Source organism: Peromyscus californicus, unplaced genomic scaffold, assembly GCF_007827085.1.
Source record: "Peromyscus californicus insignis strain IS unplaced genomic scaffold, ASM782708v3 Scaffold_18__1_contigs__length_77618521, whole genome shotgun sequence".
Classification (NCBI taxonomy): Eukaryota; Metazoa; Chordata; class Mammalia; order Rodentia; family Cricetidae; genus Peromyscus; species Peromyscus californicus.
Window position 1 is genome coordinate 60,739,830 of NW_026294480.1, and position 22,353 is coordinate 60,762,182.

The 22,353-nt window shown below is 44.7% G+C and overlaps 1 protein-coding gene across 1 annotated transcript in view; it reads left to right on the forward strand.

Annotated features, from left to right (window-relative positions):
• The window catches only part of Cmya5 (cardiomyopathy associated 5), a 98,853-nt gene extending 81,343 nt beyond the window's left edge, over positions 1 to 17,510 (forward strand). The window contains exons 10-13 of the mRNA XM_052743565.1: positions 5,998 to 6,131; positions 7,317 to 7,416; positions 10,567 to 10,740; positions 16,480 to 17,510. Coding sequence (XP_052599525.1) covers positions 5,998 to 6,131; positions 7,317 to 7,416; positions 10,567 to 10,740; positions 16,480 to 16,726 — 655 coding nt within the window. The 3' untranslated portion in view covers positions 16,727 to 17,510. The remainder of the gene's footprint in view (positions 1 to 5,997; positions 6,132 to 7,316; positions 7,417 to 10,566; positions 10,741 to 16,479) is intronic.
• The last annotated feature ends 4,843 nt before the right edge of the window (positions 17,511 to 22,353 follow it).

A 22,353-nucleotide genomic window follows, 5' to 3' on the forward strand; every position in this document is an offset into this window, starting at 1 on the left:
CAACATAGGTTACACAGTGAATGCAAGGCCAGCTCTAACTACAGAGCAAGACCTTGTCTAAAAAATGATTAATTAAAAACTGAATTTTTCAAACTTGCCGGTGTGGATGCCCCGGGCAGGTTGGGAAATGCTGCTTCACCCCCTGATCTCTCCCACAGACCCAGCATGTGTTCTGTTCACGGTTCACAGGAAGTGGTATTGACTGGCTGGTTGGATGTTGGTGCTGCCAACATGAAAGCCAGTGAGAGCCAACTGTGTTTTTAAACAACAATTCATCCTTAGCCATCTGCTGTGCACTGTGATGATGGCACCCTCGCTAGGCTGCTTCCAGGAGTGATGGCACTGGATTCCTCCATACTGTTTGTACACAGGCCACCCCCTCCCCAGGACAAGACAGTACCGAGAATAGCTATTCCCCACACTTGCCGGCCTCTCTAGTCACCTTGAACATGTGTACCTTCCCTTTCAGCTTTTTTTATATTTTAAAACGTCCTCGGATTATCAAATGTGTGAGAAGCTCCTTCGAAGAGCTCAAAGGCATGTATGCTTCGAGATTTGTAAACATGTTCAGTCTGCTCTTGGACTCTTTGCTGTTAAAAGTTAATATTTTTAATTTGGGGCCCATGACATGTATTTATGGTACAACAATTCAAGAGACAAAAAAGGAAGACAGAGAACCTTAATTTTCTTTGTATCTATTCTTCATCTCTCAATTCCCATCCCCAAGGGCAATGACTGTCACTTGATTCATTTTTAACCTTTCAGATAAAAGCATCTATAATTTCCTAGCAAATGCTGGCAATCCTACATGCCTTTCTGCCAATTTGCTCTCCTTGCTCAAACATATACCTTTGTGAGCATTCCTACCCAGGGGACTGCCTCAATTTTTAAAAACAATTCCATTGTATTCTGTTTTCAGGATGTTATTCCAACTTATTTGACCAGTTGAGGAGACAGCTTCCTAGTCTCCTGCTGTCCCCACCCATGCTGTAGAAAACAACCCCACGCGTATACAAGTTCACTGATCTACAGTATATTTGTAGAACGAATTTCTCAAAATAGAAAGGCTGTATCTTTTGAATATTGATAGATATGGCCAAATCCATAGGGACTGCCGGGGCTTAGTCTCAGGCCAGCAGTGCGTAAGAGTACCTGGTTCTTCACAACCTTGACCGACTTTGGACAGTTCGACAGCTGAAAAGCAACCACAGTGTAAGTGTTCAAGTCCGTTGCTGGGTTGTTGCCTTTTCATATGGTTTGAGCCTCACACTTCCTTTTCTGTGGCTGCTCACTTCTTTTACCGTTTCTCCCCTGTTAGCGTATGACATTTTCTTTTGTATTCATAGTTCCTCTTCTTTTCTTTTTTTTTTTTAAAGGAAGTTAGCTTTCATGTATGAGTTTGGAATCTTTTAAACATATTTTGTCATGAATATTTTAAAATGTTAATTTAGTTGAATTTATCACTTTCTTTTGAAAAAAGCTTTCAGCTTTTTTTTTTAAATTTTAAAATGCCTTCTCTCTGAATATATGCATGTATATATTATACATGTCCTCCCATTTTCTTAATTTTGTTTAAAACATGTTTTATCATTTGGAATTACTTTGGTAGGAGGTATGAAGTAGAGATTCCAACATTATTTGATTGGTTGACTGGTTTCGAGACAGGATCTCACTATATAGCCCTGTCTGGCCTGGAATTTGCTATATAGACCAGACTGTCCATGAATTTCCTGCAGTCCTTGTTTCTGCCCCTCAAGTGCTGGATTGCAGGCTACAGGTATATACCACTAAACTCAGTTCCCTCTCTTTCCCTCCCTCCCTTCTTCCCTCCCTCCTCCTTCCCTCCCTCCTTCATATGGTAATCTAGTTGTCTCAAAAAGAAGTTCTTATTTCCTCTTGTGATCTGAAATGCTTACCTGAGAGTCTCTGCGCCTGGCTCCATTCCTGACCTAGAGCTCGGTCCCATTGCCCACGGTGTGCTGATGCCTAAGCACCACGCTGCTTTTAGTAGCAGAGCTTTCCTGTCCACGCTCCTTGGCGTTAGGTGGCCTATTCATGCTATTTTTTTTTCTACTTCTAGTTTGTATTTTATTGTCAGAGTTAGTTTGTGTAGCTTCCTCCATCAACCGACTCTAGACGATTTGTTATTTTTAGAGAGCATGCTGAATTGATAGATTATCTTTGGGGGAATTGAAGGTTCTGCGGCAGCTCACTTTGCTGCAGAAGAAATAAATGGTGTGTCTCTTTCAGTGGCATCGACGGGTGTCCCTAATACGGGTCTCATTTATTTTCCTCTGCACTTTTCTATTTGATACTATTCTCCTATCTTTAGTTCTAGCTGCTGTTTGGTTGTAGTTTTTCATGAAGGGTTTTTAACTTCTGTTCTGATGCTACTGGGGTTGGAGCCTAGGGCTTCCAGCATGCGAGACAAGTGGACCCCAGTCTCCTACGTTAGTTTCATATCTAGCCATCCTACGGAATTCTATTATGGAAGGGTTTTCAGCTGATTTCTAGATAAATAGGCATGTTGTCTGCAGATGGCAGTAGTTTTTTACCTCCTACCTCCCAATTTAGTTTTTAACCTTATCCCTCTTTCTAACTTAGTGAGAATGCTTTCAGTAATTTCCCTCATAAACACAAGGTCCCTAAAGATTTCTTCCTGAAAATTCATTTTCAAGTCCTTTGTAAAAATGATCTTTGCTCTATTATCAGGCAGGGGGTAACTGTGTCAGAATTCCTAGTCTTTTCTTGGAAAGAGCAAAGAATTATAGGATTCGAGTTAGGTAGGTCTTCCTTACTTTTAACACCATTTTCCACGGACTCTCACTCGGTATCTCTCCAACACTACAGAGAAGGAGACAGTGTCCTTCATTCAGGAAGCGGCCTTGCGGCCTGCTGAGCAGGTCTTTTCAGTCTCTGGGCTATGGCTCAGGAACCCAACAAATAACTGTCCTGCTGCTGGGGAGATGAGCAGCTGAGAGTCCTTGGGGCACCTGCTGGGAGCAGCTTGCTCAGTCTACCTCCAGGTTACCTTCAATTGTCAATTCACCACCAGGTCAGGATGCTCACATCACCTCGTCATCTGCTCACACAGTCATTGCTTTCTAGAGCTCTGTGATTCCTATGTGAAGAAATCCCACACTCAAGGACCCAAAGTGAGACCATCTGAGCCATTGCTTTATTGTCCTTCGAATTCTGTTATTGGTTCTAGACTTTTAATCATAATCACTTTTCATACTGGTATAACCTCACCTCCACCTCCACTGAGACAGTGTCTAACTATAGCACATGCTGGGACTCGAACTCAGGGTTCTCTTATCTTAGCCTTCTGAATACTGAGATTTTAGATGTGTGCCTCTGTGCTAACTAAAGAACAACTATTTACTGTGGTTCCATTTGCTTTCTGACACTTACTTCAGTCTGCACGTTCTGTGAACCTAAATTGTACTGTAATCTAGGTCAAGCCCCATGGGGATTCGGTTGCAATCCTGATCAGTTTTTGGTTTTGAGGCAATAGAGTTATAAACTACTCAAGGGAGTAGCTCTTCAGATCGCAGACTTTGTTTTCATTCGGCTGAAGAACAGTCATGGCTGACATGAAAACTTGGGTGATGTCTTGGTAAGTAAGGAGACGGGGCAAAGCACATGTATCTGACCCTTGTCCTGGTGCTTGAGCGGGAGACAGTGACTTGTGTCAGTAAAGGCCACCACATTTCACATTCCATCTTCTGTTTCTATGCTTGGTGCTTTTATTTTACAGACAGGGTGAGGACCCTGTACACAGCTGTGTGGCCATCTCATTTGCTGAAGGCAGGATGGGATGCTGGGGTTTGATTTCAGCGCCATATAATCTTTGTACTTTACCCACGTAACAGCACATGGTGTGAAGTTAACGATATACGTGGCGTTTGCTCTCCTCGACAGACTGCAGAAAATGTTCCTGATATATAACAACAGTGCCATTACAAAACAAGGCTGCTGTATTATGTGTAGTCTCTAGAGCTAAAGTTTCCTCTCCTTCCCCTGCCCCTTCCCCCTCAGCCTCCAGGGTGACGGGGCCTGCAGAAATGATAAGTGATCCATCCATAGTTATTTAATGAGCGAATGATGTGTAAAATTCAGTTCATGCTGAGTGTGTGTATTAAAACAATAATTTTATTACTGATTGTTATCAGTGTTTATTTAAAACATTCCTTTGGCTGTCAACTTAAATAAGACAAGCAATGCATCTGCCCTAGACTAATATTCTAGAATATTAGTTGGGAATTACACTCGCCACTGTAGGACATGTGTTTCTACTAATTAACTGCAGCACAGCTAGTCATTAATGGTCAAATGGCTCAATTTCACCCCTCCTTCCTCAGCGTAGCTAAATATACTGCTCTCTGGAGGCCTGGAGAGGTGGTAGGTCCAGAAATAACAGCCAGTATCATTTGAGGAGTGTGTGCTGACCTTTTCCAGGCACTGACCAGCAGAATTACAGAACCAGCCTGCTCCCTACCCCCACCTTCCTGAGGACCATACTAGGAGTTTTGTGCTTACAATCATGGGGTAGGGACAGGATTGCATTCCATACAGACGTTGGTTTTTCTTGAAGTCATTCTAGGCTTCAGATGTCTTAGCCTAGAATCTTAGCACCCTTAATCTTAGCAGTCAGGAGGCAGCAGCCAGGAGATTGTGAATTGGTTTGAGGCCAGCCTGGGCTGTGTGGTGGCACTCTGCTCTACCGAGCTAGGTCTGAGGATGCAGCTTAGCTTAGTGGGAGAGCACAGGCATGGGCCCTAGGTTCGACCCCCAATGCTGACAGTGATCTAAAGTAGGTTGTTTTCTGAATCTACAATGCATTTTCTCTTTTTCTTGTTATTCTCTACAACGGGTATTGAGGAGAGAAATATGGAGAAATCCCCTTGGCAGGGGGCAAATCTTAGTTTAATGCTTTTGTAGCACATTTCATTAATAACAACAGCAACAAATTCCACGACCCTGAGAGTGAGTTAGAACAGGGTGCCTTTCTTTTCCCTGACCACAGAGAATGTCCATGAGGAAAAGGACTTCACTCCAGCAGCCAGGCTAACAGCCATTCCATCAGCAGCCTGCAAGTCTCCAGGCCACTCCAAATGCATTCTGAAGAAGAGAGGGTCGTGGGCTTATATCCATGCTTGCGGCCAGGTTATCCCACAGAGTAGGGACTAGAAGAGAAGCCCAAAATCATTCCAGCTCACTGGCAAGTCCAGAGAGCCCCACCTTCTAAACCAGCAAGTTCTCCTCTGTTTAAACAGTTGGGCTATCACAGTTCACTTGCAGGCCAATGGCACTTAGGTACACTTTCACTTTAATTTAAGTGGGCATTTTGGAATAATAGCAGCTTTGAGGACTTTGGGGAGGCGGCAATTAGTATTCTCTTTTCTTGCCAAGATTATGCTTCTTTAAAAAGATACTGTCTTCTCTGAAGAGCTGCAGTCTTGCTAACCTTGTTGGCCCTGGCACCACCAGGTACAAAATCATCAAGCACCCTGAGGTTTTCATAATTTGAATCTGTAGATGAGCTAATTGGGGTCCTTTGTATTGTAAACAGACTCCATATCATCTTACTCCAAAACTGTCATCTCATCCAAAATCAATTAAGAAAACAACATGTTCTTGGGGCTCATTAACCACAGGATCACTAGTATTTTTTTTCTTTTCTTTTTTCTGACTTTTTTTTTTCCCAAAATGGTGTCTGGTTTTGTCCTGATGAATATTCTAGAAGATATATAATGAACAAAAGGTGATTGAAAATAGAAATAAATCAGTGAAGTAATCTTAGTGAACAATGGTGGTTTTTCTTTTTTCTTTTTCTTTTCTTTCTTTCTTTTTTTGAAGTCTTGCTAAATCCATTGAATAGAAAGGGAAGAAAATAAGTTATTTGTTGGTGATGAAAGATGTCCAATCCCTACAGAAGAAGTAAAGTATCAATCACATGACGTTAATCCAGAATTGTCTTCCCTTTGTATTTAGATCTTTCTCTGGAATTAAAGGACTCCAGCTGAAAGTTAACCTCCAACCCAACGACAATTACTTCTTCTATGTGAGAGCCATCAACGCGTTCGGGACAAGCGAGCAGAGCGAAGCCGCCCTCATCTCCACCAGAGGTACTTTCTACTTAGCGCAGAGCCGGTATGTCTGGCTGTTTGCATTTCCTCCCCTCCTGCCAGCCAGAGGAGACACCCAAGGCAACTCCCCAAAGTTCCAGCCTGCTGTCAGTGAGAGGATTTGTCAGGAGCTCCCAAGATGGATCTAGCAGCAAGATGGTTCTTTGATTTGCATTCTTCAGAGGTTCCCAAGCTTTGCTGTGTTTGACAACCGGCCAGGGTACTTAAAATACTGATTCCCCTGGTCTCACCCCAGAGAAATGGACGGGTTTGATCTGGAGACGGGTTGGAGCATTTGTGGGCTCGGAAGTCTTCCCAGGTGCTTTGTGATTCACTCAGAATGCTCTATAATTTGTAGGTGTGGGATGTGCAGAACGGTTTTCTCATTCTGTTATCCTTTGAACTCTGTGTCAGGTTTCCAGTTTTGTTCGACTTATCCTAGTTCGTGCTAATTAATGTTTGTCAAATGAACAAACAAATGAACGAACAAATGAATAGTTCAAATAGGTGATAAAACAGTTCAGTAACATCTGGGGGGACATCCCCAGAGAATAAAAACATTTGGCTGTTTTCAGTTATGAGGAATGAGGAATTGGAAGGCGGAAATCATGCTGCCTCATCCTAGGTCTACAGATGGCACAAGGTTGAGGGGCCACATTAAGTCACTGTGCTATGTATGCCCTGTTTGGGATGTTGGTAGGGCCTGCCTGAGTTGTAGGAAAGGATGGGAGAGCTGCCTATCTAGGGATGTTTCCCACCATCTCAGTACACTGCCTGCATCTTCCATTATCGGATCCTCTGCAGGCTATCCTAATATGCTAATATCCTAATATGCCCCCAATTTTAAAGCACACGCAGATCTTTGAGCATTTTGTACAAGTAGACATTCAAATTCAATAGGTCCAGGGTGAGGTCTTCATTTCCAGGTGATGTGGCTGCTACAGGGAGCACACATTGCCTAGCATAGACCCCCTCTACCCCCACCCTCACCCTCCGCAGCAGGTAGGAGTGACCAGCCCAGGGCGTCCACTAATGCCTTGCTCACAGATGGCGTTTCAGCTGTGGATTGAAAGTCTAGAGTCAGGACTTTTGACTTCAGGAGAATGGGAGCCTACGGTTTACTGTGTATGGATTGGCCTGGTGATTGGCCTTGTGATAGTGCTATCTTCTTATATTCTTCCACAGGAACTAGATTTCTCTTGTTGAGAGAAACAGCCCACCCAGCTCTCCAGATCTCCTCAAATGGGACGGTGATCAGCTTCTCTGAGAGGAGACGGCTGACAGAGTAAGTAGAAGCCACCATAGCTGGGCTGATGCTCAGCTGTAGAGGATCGGTTTCCCCAGTTCTGTATCAACTGAGCGCATTCTCAGTTTAATGAGATTGCTCAATTATGTGACGGATATAACACACGTGCAGCAGGCAGTGTTCACTATGAGGTGTGCAGCGGCACGTATAAGCTCACAACTTGGAGCAAGTGTCAATATTTTTATTGGGACCATAAGTGCAGATGGTTTTTACCTTAAAGCAGTCAGTATTTCAACCAAAACCAAAATACTGGCTGCTTTCAGGTATTATCTCTGGTTCAGTGAAAAACAGAATCCAGTGATAATTCTGTTATTTTCAGTAGGAACCCAGGTATTGACCACTTGGATAGGAACAGAATGGTTTATTGAGTTCTTAAGTCTGGCCACAGAATCTTGCCCTCCAGTATCTCCCACAAAAGGCAGTGACATCAGCCGGGGGTGGGAGGGTGGCGCATGCCTTTGATTCCAGCACTCGGGAGGCAGAGGCAAGCAGATCTCTGTGAGTTCGAGGCCAGCCTGGGCTACAGAGTGAGTTCTAGGAAAGGCTCCAAAACTACACAGAGAAACCCTGTCTCAAAAAACCACCACCACCAACAACAACAACAACAAAACAAGGCAGTGACATTAAAGAAAACAGGGATCAGAATCTTAGGATGGGTGGGAGACTGCCTGGCAATTTGCCTGCTCTCTGTCTCTGCCTCTCATCTCTGTCTCTCCTTCTGTCTCTCTCTTTCTCCCTCAGCTATCTTGAGGGTTGAAATGCCAACTGGGACAAAGTATGGGCAAAGTATAGATGGAATTTCTCTGTGTCCCAGCAGCTGCTCCCAAATAACCACACTGAGACTTATTAATTATAAATGCGTGGCCGATAGCTTAGGCTTGTTTTTAGCTAGCTCCTATAACTTAAATTAACCCATCTATGTGCTACCCTGAGGCTCATTTACCTCATCTATGTACTTCCCATCCTGCTTGCTCTGCATCTCATGGTGTCTCCTCAGGACCCTGAGACTCCTCCCTTTTTCTTCCCAGTGTCCTTCTCATCTGACTCTCCTGCCCAATCTCTTCCTACCTGGCTATAGGCCAGTCAGCTCTTTATTAACTAATGAGAATAATATATATTTACAGCATGCAAAGATTGTTCCATAGCAGCAAAGCTTTTGAAACACGAGCTGCAAAAGACACCGATATGCCCAGGTATAGGCTGGTAGCAGTAACAACATCGCTCCAGTCCCTGGTAACTTGCATGTACTCTGGTCCCATCTTGATGCTCAACTGTCCACTGCCAGATTTACATATTACTTGTTTCTGGAGATGACCAAGTCTTCCCCAGGCCCCAGAACCTCTGATCTTTATTTATAAGGCTGTTTACTCATCATTTAATCACAAATAATTGCTGAACAGCAGTCCTGTTTTAGGCTTCTTTGAATCCCTGGAATCTAGCATAAGGATTGGAACATTGTAGGTGCTAAGAATTATACCTACTCATGGATTGAGAAAACCAGTTCAAAAAATGATTGAAGAATAGATGTGGTGGGGCTGGAGAGAGGCTCAGTGGTTAAGAGGACCTTCTGCCCTTACAGAGGATCTGAATTAGGTTCTCAGCACTCAAGGTGGGCAGCTCACAACAACCTGCAACTCACGCTCCTAGGGATCTGATGCCCTCTGCTGGTCTTTGTGGGCACCTGCCCTCATGTTCACATATCCACACACATAACAACACATACACATAATTTAAAAAATCAATCTTGAAAAAAGAAATATATGGCGTTTATTTTAAAAAATAATGTTTCTTTTTAAAAAGAAGTACACTGGAGTTGTAAGAGTTCGTAGATGCTATCTGATGGAAACGGGGATGTTTCCAGTTTGTTTACTAATTATTAGCATGAAAATTAGCTCATAAGTACCAGGAAGCCTGGCTTTCCTCCAGGGAGTGAGGGCTTGTCAGTTGGCATCTCTCTGAAATGAAGTTATTGGGTAAAGACATAGAGCAAGTGAAATACACTGGCTTGTATTAATCATTTTCTCATCTGTTCAAGGGGAGAGGGAGGGAGTGCTGACTGAATAGTAACACTATGAAGTTAAAAATGCCTCCTTGCTGTCTCAGCCATTTTCCAGCAAAACTGAGCAACCCATGCAAACAAGGTCACTTGTCCATGGTTGCAATTTCGCTGCGCTCTTGATCAAAATAACTACAGTCAGGCAGAAAGAGGCCTTGAACTCACCTCCCAGAGGCACCTGCAGCCAGGGAGACTGGAGCACCTCCCCAAAGCCACTGGTCACGCTGCTCAGTTCTGTACTCTGCTCTGGCTTTGCCAGCTGTCCTGACATTTAAAAGCTGTGCCCTGTGGGGTCACTGTCACCCGCAAGGTCAGCTCATACTGGAATTCAGTTCTAGAAGGTTTGAAAGGCTAAACTTGGTTGTACACACCTATAATCCCGACCTTCAGGAAGCCAAGACAGGTGCATCACAGAGTTTGAGGCCAAGGTGAGCTACATAGTGAGTCCATGTGCCAAAAATCCAAAATGTGAAACTTTCTGGAGATTCCATTTTTTTTTTTAATTTTTTTTGGTTTTTCGAGACAGGGTTTCTCTGTGTACCTTTGTGCCTTTCCTGGAACTCACTTTGTAGATGAAGCTGGCCTTGAACTCACAGGGATCCGCCTGCCTCTGCCTCCCAGAGTGCTGGGATTAAAGGCGTGTGCCACCACCATCCGCCTTGGAGATTCCATTTTTATTTTTGCAGGTTTTGGAAGAAGAAAACTTTGTAAGCCATGTCCTCCCACCTGCCTCCATTGTACCCCTTCCATTTCCCTGAGGGCAGAAGTCATGGCATTTCTCTTCCTCCTTGTCATTATACCACTCATCACCTGATTCCCAGACCCTTTAAGAGACACAATGTACCATATGTTCATGCATAAGTCAGCAGGTATATGTCAAATGCATGCTGGAGGTCGGTGAATCCTGGGGCAATCTGGTCAGGATTAGGAGCATAAGGAGCAGATGGTATCTTAGTCAATTGCCAGCAGTTTCTGAGATAGACCCCTGCCTAAAGGGCAGGTAAGGTTGATGCTCCTAGGGTAAAGGCTGGTGATTTCTGTGATAACCTTCAGCTGATCATCATTGCTTACAGGATCCCCTCCGTGCTGGGGGAGGAGCTGCCTGCCTGTGGCCAGCATTACTGGGAAACCACAGTCACAGACTGTCCGGCTTATCGACTCGGCATCTGCTCCAGCTCAGCTGTGAGGGCTGGTGCCCTGGGACAAGGGGAGACCTCGTGGTACATGCATTGCTCTGAGCCACAGAGGTAAGCTGGGGCCCTGCCTTCCTTAACTTAACCCAAAGGTCACTTACAGTGTCTAGGCAGGCATCTAATGAGGAGCTTGTCATGTCCTTGTTCAACTTCCAAACTAGGTAAGACAGCAAACATAAAGGGTGTGGCAGTTAAAGCATCATTCTGATTATCACAGAATCTAGACAAGAGGGCATCTTATATTCAACCTCATTACCATACAGACCCAGCCACCCAGAGCCAGCAGCCTTCCCGCTCTGTGGGGCCTCAGCTTGGCTCTGGAGAGGCAGAGAAGGGTGTTATGTCCTCTCACCAGCCAAGACAAAGGAAAAGAAGAATCTGGCAGTTTCCCTTCTCAACTCATCCCAGGGTGGAGAGAAGTACCACTATGATGCTCAAAGGGCTCCCTCTACAGAGAAGGAATTGGCAGGGGTGAGAAAGAGGTGTTTCCCCAGCTCTCTGCCCAGCATCGACTTAGAACAGAAACTGACAAATTATAGTACATTGACCCATGCTCAATTTTTGTAAATAAAGTTTTATTAGAAAACAGTCATGTTCATTTGTTTATATATTGTCTATGGCTACTTTTGCACTAATGTGGCAGATTGGAGAGAGACTGAATAGCTGTCACATACCAAGATTTTTTTTTTCCTGTCTCTTTGTAGATAAATCTACCGAACAATGCCTGGTCTCTATTACTCATACTGTTTGGTGGGTGCATAGTCAAAGCCATTAGCCTGTGTTAGACTCGAGGGCTGAGGTGACATGCTGTGATCTCAGTGTGCTTACAGGATGATCTGATTCTTGTCCTGGCCTTACCCTTGACTCTGCCTTCTATTGATTACTCTCCCTAAGTTCGTTAACCCTTTGATCAATTCTTTATGCATTTAGTCTATCTCAGAAGGCCTTGGTTTACCAGTCCTTGACATGCACTAAGGCTTAGTAAGGTTGAGGCCTGGTCTGCTACCTTTTAGGATCGTAGGATCACATTAAGTCAGAGACGAGGAAGAGCTTGGCACTGTAATATGTCATCCAAGCGGCAAGCATTATTCAAATGCAAGACTTTAAAAAGGAAGCTGTCCTTCGACACTCTTGCTTATAAGCTCTCAGAACAGGCCCCCAGCCTGGGATCTTGCATATCTTCAGTTGCACATACCAGCCCACCCCACACACATTCTACTTGACAGTTTGATTCTCTGAGATGGTTCACAAGGATGCCATCTCCAAGTGCTATTTAAAGTCACATTTCATCGAGTCAGAGCAATTATGATTAACTGATATTCAGTGCTGTGCCATGCTGAAGGGCTCAGCCCTTGCCCAGAGTTTAAAATCATTTAAGCCTAGAGTTTACAGTTAGCAAGTTATAGGAGCCCAACATAGGTATTGATTTCATTCAACACAAATCTTCAGGCTAGTAAGATGGTTCAGTGGGTGAAAGTCCTTGCTGTGTAAGCCAGACAACCTGAGTTCATGGCAAAAGGAGAGAGCCAATTGCCAAAAGCTCTGCTCTGACCTCTGTGTGTGGACCGTAGCAGGCAGGCATCGTGGTGCACAAGTGCCCCCCACAGTAGAGGTAATAATAATGATGGATGATGATGATGATGATCTTTTACATACTTTAGAACACAAACCAAAGGGTAGCTTCCAACCCTCCAATCACAAATTCCTAGGACTTACTTTATAGAAAACAGAGTTGTATATTTTGCGACAAGTTCTTCCTATAACTTTGGTCTTGGTTCTTTCAGGCCCAGTGTGGGCTTCTGGGAGGCAAATACACCTGCCTTTGTGGTTGCAGCACAGAGGCCACTCTCAGGTGCCTTTATTTCATGCTTTGATGGTGCCATATGAGGCACCCACGACCTTTAGGATTCTGGGAGAGCAGCGCAACAAGCCCACCTGTGATTCTCAGTTTTCTAGTTCAGTGACTTTAAACCAGCTCTATGACTCTTGGTTGAACCTAATGTGAAGATGGTCTTAGGAGACACCAGTGGTTCCATTCCAGGTCCTTCTTAACTTTGCTGTATTGGTTCAAGGCCACTCGTGTTCTTTACCAGTCTTACCCTAACCATGCCCACACTGCCCTACCTGCCACAGCTAGAGAGAGTTTTTAAACATTATTTCATCATATCCCTCCCTCTTCTAAAATCAGTCCACAGGTATCTCTGGTGGTATCAGAGCTCGGGGTGGAAGGACATTTACAGGACACAGAGAAGAAGGGAAACCAGGGAGCAGTGACCAGGCTAAGGGAGGAGGGAAGTTGTCTCCTGTGTAAAAAGGGGTCTGGCTGAGCCTGGATCAGCTTGTGATCAGGGTGATGGAAGCCCCAGGGCAGGCAATCCGAGAATCAGTCATAGTCAGGCTTCTGGATGATTCTTATTTGAATAGAGATCAGTAGTCCCAAATAGGAACAGGCAAATGGTGGGGAGGGGGAAATGGGGCTCATGCCCAAGCAAGACTAAAGAAAACCAACTCTAGCAGAGGAATGCTTCCTTTTAGCCCACAATTTCTTTTCCCAGTCACTTGGCCTGGTTGCTCTGGGCCTGTGACAGCATGTTAGACCTTGGTGGTAATAACACATGGCAAAGGAAGACTGTTGGCCTCATCAAGGCTGGTGTGCAAAAAGAAAGAGGAAGAAGTCATGGTCTCACTACCCCCTTCAAAGGACTTCCCAGGGTCCTTCCTTCCATGAAGTCCCACTTCCTGAAGAACCTACCATCTTCCATTGCACAGGCTGTTGACCAGGACTGTAGCACATAGGCCCGGGGAGTCAAAAGCCTGTGATAATCACATGTACCCTCACTTAAGAGTACCATGAGGAATTGTGCTAAGAAAGAAACAGTAGAAATGAGAATGTACTCCAGGTCCTGTGGGTGCTGTGGGACACAGAAGTATGAAGTAGGAATTCAGCTGACTATGGCAAGAGCTAATACCTGGAAGAAGCCAAGGGCCTTCCAGAGGATAAAGCCAAGGTTCAAGGAGTCTTGGTGACATTGGCTCTTAAATATTAAGCTGTTTTCCTGCGATGAATTTCTTGCATGCTATTGTAGCTTTTCCATTCCTAGAACAGTGTGGATTGATTGTTCTTTGGATATAGTTTTTCCATATACAATTAAGGAATTTGGATAACAGTCACCCAGAAAAGGCTTCCTTCTTCCAGACCTTTTGTTTCTCCTTTTTAGCATTAGAATCATATGACTGCCTTCTGTAACTCTCTCCTTTAGCTAGCATCCAAGGCCAGGGCCAGCTCCAGACAAAAGCATTTTATCTGAGATACCTCTTAAACATCCAAGGACAAAGGGCAGACAGAATAAGCATTCCAGACCACCTGCTAGTCTCCCGAATTAAGGTAAATATCCATACGGAGACACAGCCTAGGCCAGGCAGATGTTAGGTACATAGCTTTGCTTCTTGTGCAAATTAAGCTCAGACCCTCCTTTCTTATATATATATATAGCCTTAGTGGCATCTCTAGACTTCCCTTTTGACTTTTAAGTTAGAACAAAAGGTCCGTTTGGATATCAGGTACATCAAGCTGTGACACAGGCTGCTTAGCTACCCCCACCCTGCCCAAAAAACGATGCAGCTGAGTTTTACAGAGACAGCTACGACTCCTAAAGAAATAGAGGCAGTTTTATTTTACTCATGATTTATACTAACATTGAGGACTCCTAACCACTTCTAGGAATGTAGTTTGAGCACATAAATTCCCTTTTTCTGATATATTAACCGATTTAAGCTCTTAGTTGACCCCACCTCCTTTAATCACTCCCCTTTTGGGTTATAAAAGAAAGCCTGACAGTCACTGCCTGAGGTAAACTCTTATCTGCCTTTATGACCCTGTAAGAATTCAAGCCTGGGCAACCTTGCTTTGGCCAAAGAATTGCTGCTTTGTATGGGTATATAACTGAAAGCCTCAGAGACTTGAGGTGGGTAGAGGAACTAGAGGGGATTAAAGGAACGAGATGGAGGAGAACTAGATGGGGAAAAATAGATGAAAGAATTAAGATGGAATTTAGAGAGAACAAAAGAAAAATGTAGAGAGAATCAGGCAAGAAAGGAGCTAAGTATGAGAACAGAAAAGAAGCTGTGTAGAGAGATGTTGACTCAGAAGAATAAAGTGTATGAACTAAAGAGCTCTGTGTACTTAGATTCAATCGATATCCCTCAGATTAGTATCCCAGCTGCTTCTAGCTTCTTCCCCAGGACTCTGAGAGAAATCTCCCCAGGGCAGACACCTGAGGGGTATTTGATACGTGGGACTGATGGAGTCAAGATTTTAAGGGATGTATTTTTCTCTTGCCTCCATAATGGGGATTGCCTTGAGACTGATTGGTGATTGGCCTTCTGGGAATATGGACTTTCCAAGCCACAGGTGAAGGGCATCAGTTCACTGGGTCATTCAGAATCTTCTAGACCAGTGGTTCTCAACATGTGAGTCCCAACCCCTGGCAGGGGAAGGGCGAGTTCAAATGACCCTTTTGCTGGGCAACCTAAGACCATCGGAAAACAGATAACTTTATGATTCATAATAGTAGCAAAATTACACTTTTGAAGTAGCAATGAAAATAACTTTTTGATTGGGGGTCAGCACAATGTGAGGAACTGTATTAAAGGGGTACAGCATTAGGAATATTGAGAACCACTGCTCTAGGCCTGTGTTGTACAATAGTACCTTCTAGAATAATTTAAAAAAAAATGGTGTCACAGCTATTCTTGAACTGTGACTGGTAAGGCTGAAAATCTGAATTTTATACATTGTTAAAATGTTCATTTTAAGTGGCCAGATGTAGTTAGTAGCTACGATCCCTATTTGGGACTGCTGGTCTCTATTCAAACAAGAATCACCCAGAACTCCAATTCTTAATTCCTTAGTGCCTGGCCTGGCGTCTCTGCCATCTTGAATACACTACCCAGATGTATGGTCAGTGTCCCACGTCCTCTCCAACCTGCTGGGCAGATGGCGACTGCTCCTTCCCTCATCCATGCCCATTCTGCTCCTGCTGCTCTATTCACTGAGCTTTCTCTTTCCTCTTCCCACCCACTCCTGTCCTGCCCATTCCTGATGGCCTAGTGTGAACTTGTCTGTCCCCACACTCCCAGAGGATTGAGAGAGGAATGTGGTATAGAGACATGCCTGCACAACACGTGTGAATGTATTTGTTCTGGAGCGTGACATCAAAGCTCCCCCTGGCTGCTGAAAACTTAGAGATAAAAGAGGGAACTCGGTCTGGGCAGAGCGGGGCTTATTCAAAGCTAAAAGTTGGCAAGAACTAATGGCATTACTCTTGAGCTTCATAAAGGCCCTTATGTAAGTTACCTATAAATCTTTAAAAATGTAAAATTAATACGTTGTATGGAAGGCAAGCCCACAGTACTGTTTAAATACATGGCAGTCTCAAAGGAGTTTATTCAAAAGAATGACACACCATGAATGCAGCAGTTAAAACATGTGGGCAGCTGGGAAAGAATTAGAATGTGGAGAAAAATCACAGGGAGGCTCACGCTGGTTATTCTGGGACTGCCCCCTAATATGGAAGGAGCAGAATGGTTTGAACACACTTCTGCTGCATGAGCTATGCATTTCAGCATCTAGAAGGGCTCCAGCAAATGTACTTAGGACAACACTATTTCAACTCATCACTGTGAACTGAATTGATGAAGGACCTTGATTATTCTCAAGTGATTTTTTCCTATCAAATCTTAAGGATTTCCAAAGGTTTTAAAAATTGAATTTCTCATTTTGTTTCATTTCAGGTACACGTTTTTCTATAGTGGCATTGTAAGCGAGGTACACGCGACTGAGCGTCCCGCCAGAGTGGGCATTCTGCTGGACTACACCAACCAGAGACTTCTATTTATAAACGCTGAGAGCGGACAGCTGCTCTTCACCGTGAGGCATCGATTCAGCGAAGGCGTCCATCCTGCCTTCGCCCTGGAGAAGCCTGGGAAATGTACCCTGCATCTGGGCGTAGAGCCCCCAGATTCTGTCAGGCATAAGTGATCCTGAGCGTTCAGAGTTTATGAGAGTAAGAATTCAAGTTTGGGGTGGAGAGCTGTTGTTCTCTCTCTCCCAGATAGTCTCCCACACACTTGCACTCACAATAGCTGAGGGTGGTTCGGTCGGCATGTGAGGAAAGCCAGGGACACCATCTGTGAGTGATAGGCTGCAAACGCAGCCTCCGCCCTTCCGTTCAGAGTTGGAGTTGTTTCCTAAATTCAAAGGAGTCATACTCGACCCAGGAACCAAACCCAGAGAAATGGATTCCTGCCTGCTTTATCGGTCAAACAAATCCCCCTCAGCCAGATCAGAGAGGAGGGAAGGTTTTGTTAGTGGCACGGCACGTCTCCTCTGACAAAGAGACGTAGATTTCTCCCACAAGAAGATGTCACCTCACTTCACTAAAGGATAATGAATCCTAGTCATTAGAGAAAATGTTTTAGCTGATCTAAATTTACAATTAATTCTTTTATGATCATGTATGCTGTAGAATATAAGCCCAACTTCTCTGAAAATTCAAATGTAGAAAAATACTAGATATTAGAGCTTTCCATTTTGTTAAATAAATGTCTAGAATCTTATAAAATAAAACCTATTGCATGAACTTATTGCACGTAACTTAGCCCAGCCTTTCTGGACCAGGACGCAGTGGAGAGAAGATGCCCGTCACAAGCAAGCAAGGGGGTAGCGCTAATATTGATTCTCATTAGACAGTTTTGCACAGAGACTTTTTTTAAAATAAAAATGCTCTCAGTCCATAGAGCCTGAACAGTTGTTCACAGAGTCAGCCATCAGGAGTCGTGTGTCTCTTTTCATGAAAAATATATGCTTATTTATTTTTTAGATAATATACTGAAAGTCCTCAAAATCTTCCTAAAGTCTGTGTGTAGAATGGCTGGACCTGGGAGGCACACAGAGCTGATTGGTCTTGCTTTCCATGATGGGAATGTTTTAATTATATTTAAGGTTTTCTTTTAATATTATATACTCAGTTATTTTGCTCCCTCCCTCCCTTCATTCCTGTCTCCCTCCCTTCCTCCCTTCCTTCCTCCCTTCCTTCCTCCCTCCCTTCCTCCCTCCCTCGCTCCTTCCCTCCCTCTCTCCCTTCCTTTCTCTCTCCCTTCCTTCCTTCTCCTCCCCCTGTCTTCCTTCCATGCTTCCTTCTTCCTTTTTTTAAAAAATAGGATCTAGTCCTGGCTAGCTTGGAACTCACTATGGAGACCAGGCTAGCTTCAGAGCTCTGCCTGCCTCTGCCTCATGAGTGCTGGGATTAGAAGCGTGTGCCTCCATGCTTGGCAGTTCAGTTATTTTCTTGATTTGAGAAATAACATTTTACCTTGTTTTCCTGATACATCCTAAACTATGTTCTTAATAGCTAGAGAGTCTAGTCTGGACCTGGACCTGCACTGTAGATCCCCTCAAAAGCCTTCGTCACCTCATTTTCAAATTAGAGCAACTGTTGGCAAGATGGTCCCTGGTGAAATTGGAGGAATAGCCTGCTGCCTGTGGTGAACGTCATCCTCACCTTTTCAAGGCTCAAAAGTGTTTGCCTTGGGTTCTGACTGATGAGCCACCATGCTATTTTTTACTTTTTTTTCAATGAGGACATAAAGTAGCTCCGAGACAATACCAGTATAAGCAATCACATGGACTTCAGAATTTGTCTGTTTGTATTTCTCCAGATGTAGACCTAATACTTAGCATTACCTGTCCACATAGCAGGTGATTCCAGGAAGGGCAGTCAAGGAGTTGGGGAGAGGGAGATGGAAGCTCTGATGGGCAGTGATCAGGGTCACTTGAGTTGGAAGTCCCTCTAGAAGCCACATGGAACATGGCAGTGGGCATGTAACAAACTTCGGTGGGTGGGAGTTTCCTGAAGGGCACTTCGTCCATGAAAACACATGCTGCTCCTGGCATGCATGACAGTTCATTATAGCAAAAATATAATTAGTAAAGGAGTTTGTGCGAAAAGGGAAGGAAGGAATAATGCTGTAGTTATTCTCTCTCTCTCTCTCTCTCTCTCTCTCTCTCTCTCTCTCTCTCTCTCTGTGTGTGTGTGTGTGTGTGTGTGTGTGTGTGTGTGTGTGTACACTTAGCAACATTGAGGGGGCATACTCTTCATCAAAACTAGAGAAAAATAGAACATGTTCCTATTTGTTTTTCTGGGGTCACTTTCCTAAAACCCAGCAGAGCCGACATAGTGTCAGCCCTAGGTTGACAAACCTAGGGTTGACAGCCCTAAGTCCACAAACCAATACAATGCTTTAAAGACCAGACACCATCACTTTTAAATGGGCAGCATTCTTTAGCGCTCACAGGCTTCTGAAATCCCTTCTCAGCCCACTGCATTTACTACCCATGAACCAACACGTGTCCAGTTTCTGAAAGAACCCTTGAGGCCCCAACTGTTCTTGCTCATGGGACAGCTTTGTTCCTGGTAGAGGTGTATATATTACGACCATAGAGAGGAAAGCTGGGCATACAGCGGTCCTGACAGCTTAGGTATAAGCATATTTATCCCCCCCACTGTTGGGTCATGTGGTTTTCACATTGTCTCCAGGCTTAACTCATCACCACTATGTGCTTGAGACCTTGGGACCAGGAAGCTCAAATCTTGTTTGTGGTAGCGATGACGGTTTGTGGTGAGATTCTAGCTATGCACCTAGCCCTAACCTTTGAACCTCAGCTCCCTGACCCTCCCATGCTCTACCAAAACCAAGTGAAATTTATATATCCAGTGATTATGACTCAGTCACACTGCGCTCTGAAATGACCCATGGTTACAAGATTGTAGAATGTCACTTGTTTTCAGATGTTAGGTAGGGTCCATGGCATTGCCCAAATGTCAGTAGCTCTGCAGAGATGTATGTGTTTAATTAAGAGTGGCTGAACTTTGGCTGGTAATATATGGTGCTGTAGTCCTGAGTCCGGCTGCTGGAGTTCTTTAATAAATGCCATAAGTAAGACCAACATGAGGGCACAGCGGTTAGTGTGCTCACTGCTGAGTCGGATGTCTTGAGTTTGTTCCCCAGAATCCACATGGTGAGAGGAGAGGACCAATAAAAACCAACTTAAACAAGTTGTCCTCTGGTCTCCAAACGTGTGGCAGGTGTGATGTGCCTGTACTCACACAGACACATCCCTCCCCTATACACCCTCTAGTGCACATGCGTGTGCACGTACTAGAAAAAAACAAAAGCCAACCGAACAACAACAAACTCAACAGACTCTTGCTTTGGGTTCTAGATCCATGATGGAAACTGCTCCTGAGTGTGGGATGTCATTCCACACAGATGCTTGGAGCCCAGCATAGCATCCAGTGGGAAAGCCAAGGGGGCATAAATTCAAGCCCCCTCTCATTTCTCAGCTCACTTGTTATATTTGAATACATTGGGTTAATGCATTTGATAAGAGGAATTCTATGGTTAAATGAAGTCTAAAATGGAATGCTCTGAATGCTGTGACCCAGGGTGACCCAGGAGGCTTTATTCTCCCATTCTTTAGAGAATCCATCCCTTTCTATCCAAATTAGCATAGAACACTATCCATAGGATGTTGTGCCTCCTAGCCCAGATTTCTAGATTTCCTGCTCATGATTCACATTCTTCCGATTCTTCCTCTGCTTCCAGATTTCTCCTTCCTCGCCTCTGGCCATTTCATCACTACTTCATTTTTCCCAGGCCCCTTAGGTCAGCATTGTTCCTAAACATGGACATGGTGCCTTTGGGTATCTCACAGGACACTATCACAAAGCTGTGATTGACATAGCTTAGGTTAAGATTTAGGGGGTATAGCTGGGCATCCTGCCTCACACCTTTAATCCCAGTACTCAGGAGCCAGAGGCAGGTGGAATTCCATAATCCAAGGCCAATGTGATCTACATAGTGAGTTCCGGGACAGCCAGAGAGACCCGGGGGTGGGGGGGACTTGGGACCAGTAGGGGACATTTTCAAAGAACACAAAACAACCGGCTGACTGTGTAGCAACATCTTTGTTCCAGGTCCCTTCTGATCTTCTCTCCAGCCCAGCCTTCCTGCTGCAGCAAGCAGACTCAGCCCCCTCCGGTTCCCTTTGGGTCTTTACACTTCTAGCTTCTGCTCACTTGGGTTTCCTTTTTAGGGCAGACAGTGGAACTAGGAAACATCAAAATGTACACACCTCTCACTAGAATAGACATCTTTTATAAGAGCCTGAGAGCAAAATATGCCTTCCTTCTCTCTGCCTCTTTCATCTTGCCCAAGTCCGGGGCCTCTCAGAACTAAGAGGTGAATTAGAGCTATTCCTCATACTCAAGGACACTCCTCTCCCCAAGATGGATTTGGCCGTTAGCTCTTCGGATGGTTTAGAATCCCCTTCACACCCTGCTTTGGTGGTTTTCACTGAGCCAGTGATTGACTGAAAAAAATCTGTTCTCAGCCCAAGTGGACCTCCTAGGTTGCATTGAGTTGCCCCGATACCGTGAAGGACTTCACTCCTTGGAAGACGTCAAAGAGAAGTGACAGCCTGCGTTGCTCTGTGTGGATTCAGGGATTGCCATCACTGGGTGAGGAGGAGGTGAGGCAATGGAGAAGGGACAGACACACTGACACACACAACCAAGCTTGTGTCTGGAGGACTGTGCTTGTTCTGGTGGAGGGCACCAACTACAACATCAACCTGGAACCTTGGCCCATTTATTTAATACACCAGCATTGAGGAGGCGGGTTTATTGTATATGGTTGACTGACGACGCAGGTTTAGCTGATTTCTGTAGGAAGTCTCTGCAGGGGGAACAGTCCCCTGGAGGAGACAGGCTGCTAGTTTCCATATGCACACAGGAAAGGCTTTTCCACTCCTACAATCTGAAGCCATGGGGTCCTTGACATAGCCGTGTTCATGTCAACAAAACACATTCACGCAGAATTTCATTTGTTCCTTACACGTTCACTCAAGGCTTCCCTCACACCCCACAAGAGCCAACATGTTATTTAAAAACTTTCGGGGAAGTATGTGAAATAACTACAAAAGGGGTGGGGGAAGGAGGGAGGAAATGGGAAAGGAAAGCCATAGTCAGTTCATTCAGAACATTTATTGGTGCTTATTGTGGTGGTGTGGGGGCGGGGGAATGGGAATTGTTACATCAGAGATGTAGCTTTTCAGGTGTTTGTGTGCTGTGCTTCTCAACATGAAACAGGAGTTTCCTAAAGGCCCCCTGGGCTGGCCTTTGCCAGGTCTCAGCCCCTGCAAAGAAAGGTCCAGAAAGGCCTCCTGTAAGCTGAGAGATGAAAAGGCACATATTGTCTCCCTCTCAGCTCTGTCCAGGAACCCTGTGGCCCTGTTCACTTCCTGCTTCAAAAGGAGCAGCCTCCCCACTCGCCTGGCTGCTTTAGAACTCCTGGGGAAGCCACACCATTGTATCCAGGCTGATTTTGTGCTGAACAGCCTGCTCGCCCTCCCTGACAAGGCAGGAACACCAAAGACGGAGAAACATAGGCACAAAGGGTCCCCATCATTTCAACTGCACCATATTGTAGTTCCAGGGAAAGCAAGATGACATTGTCATCCAGGGAGGTGGCTGGCCACGCTGGACCTCAGAGGTCTTCACACATGTATGCAAATGTGTGTCCATTTCTCATGTGTAAATATGTCTG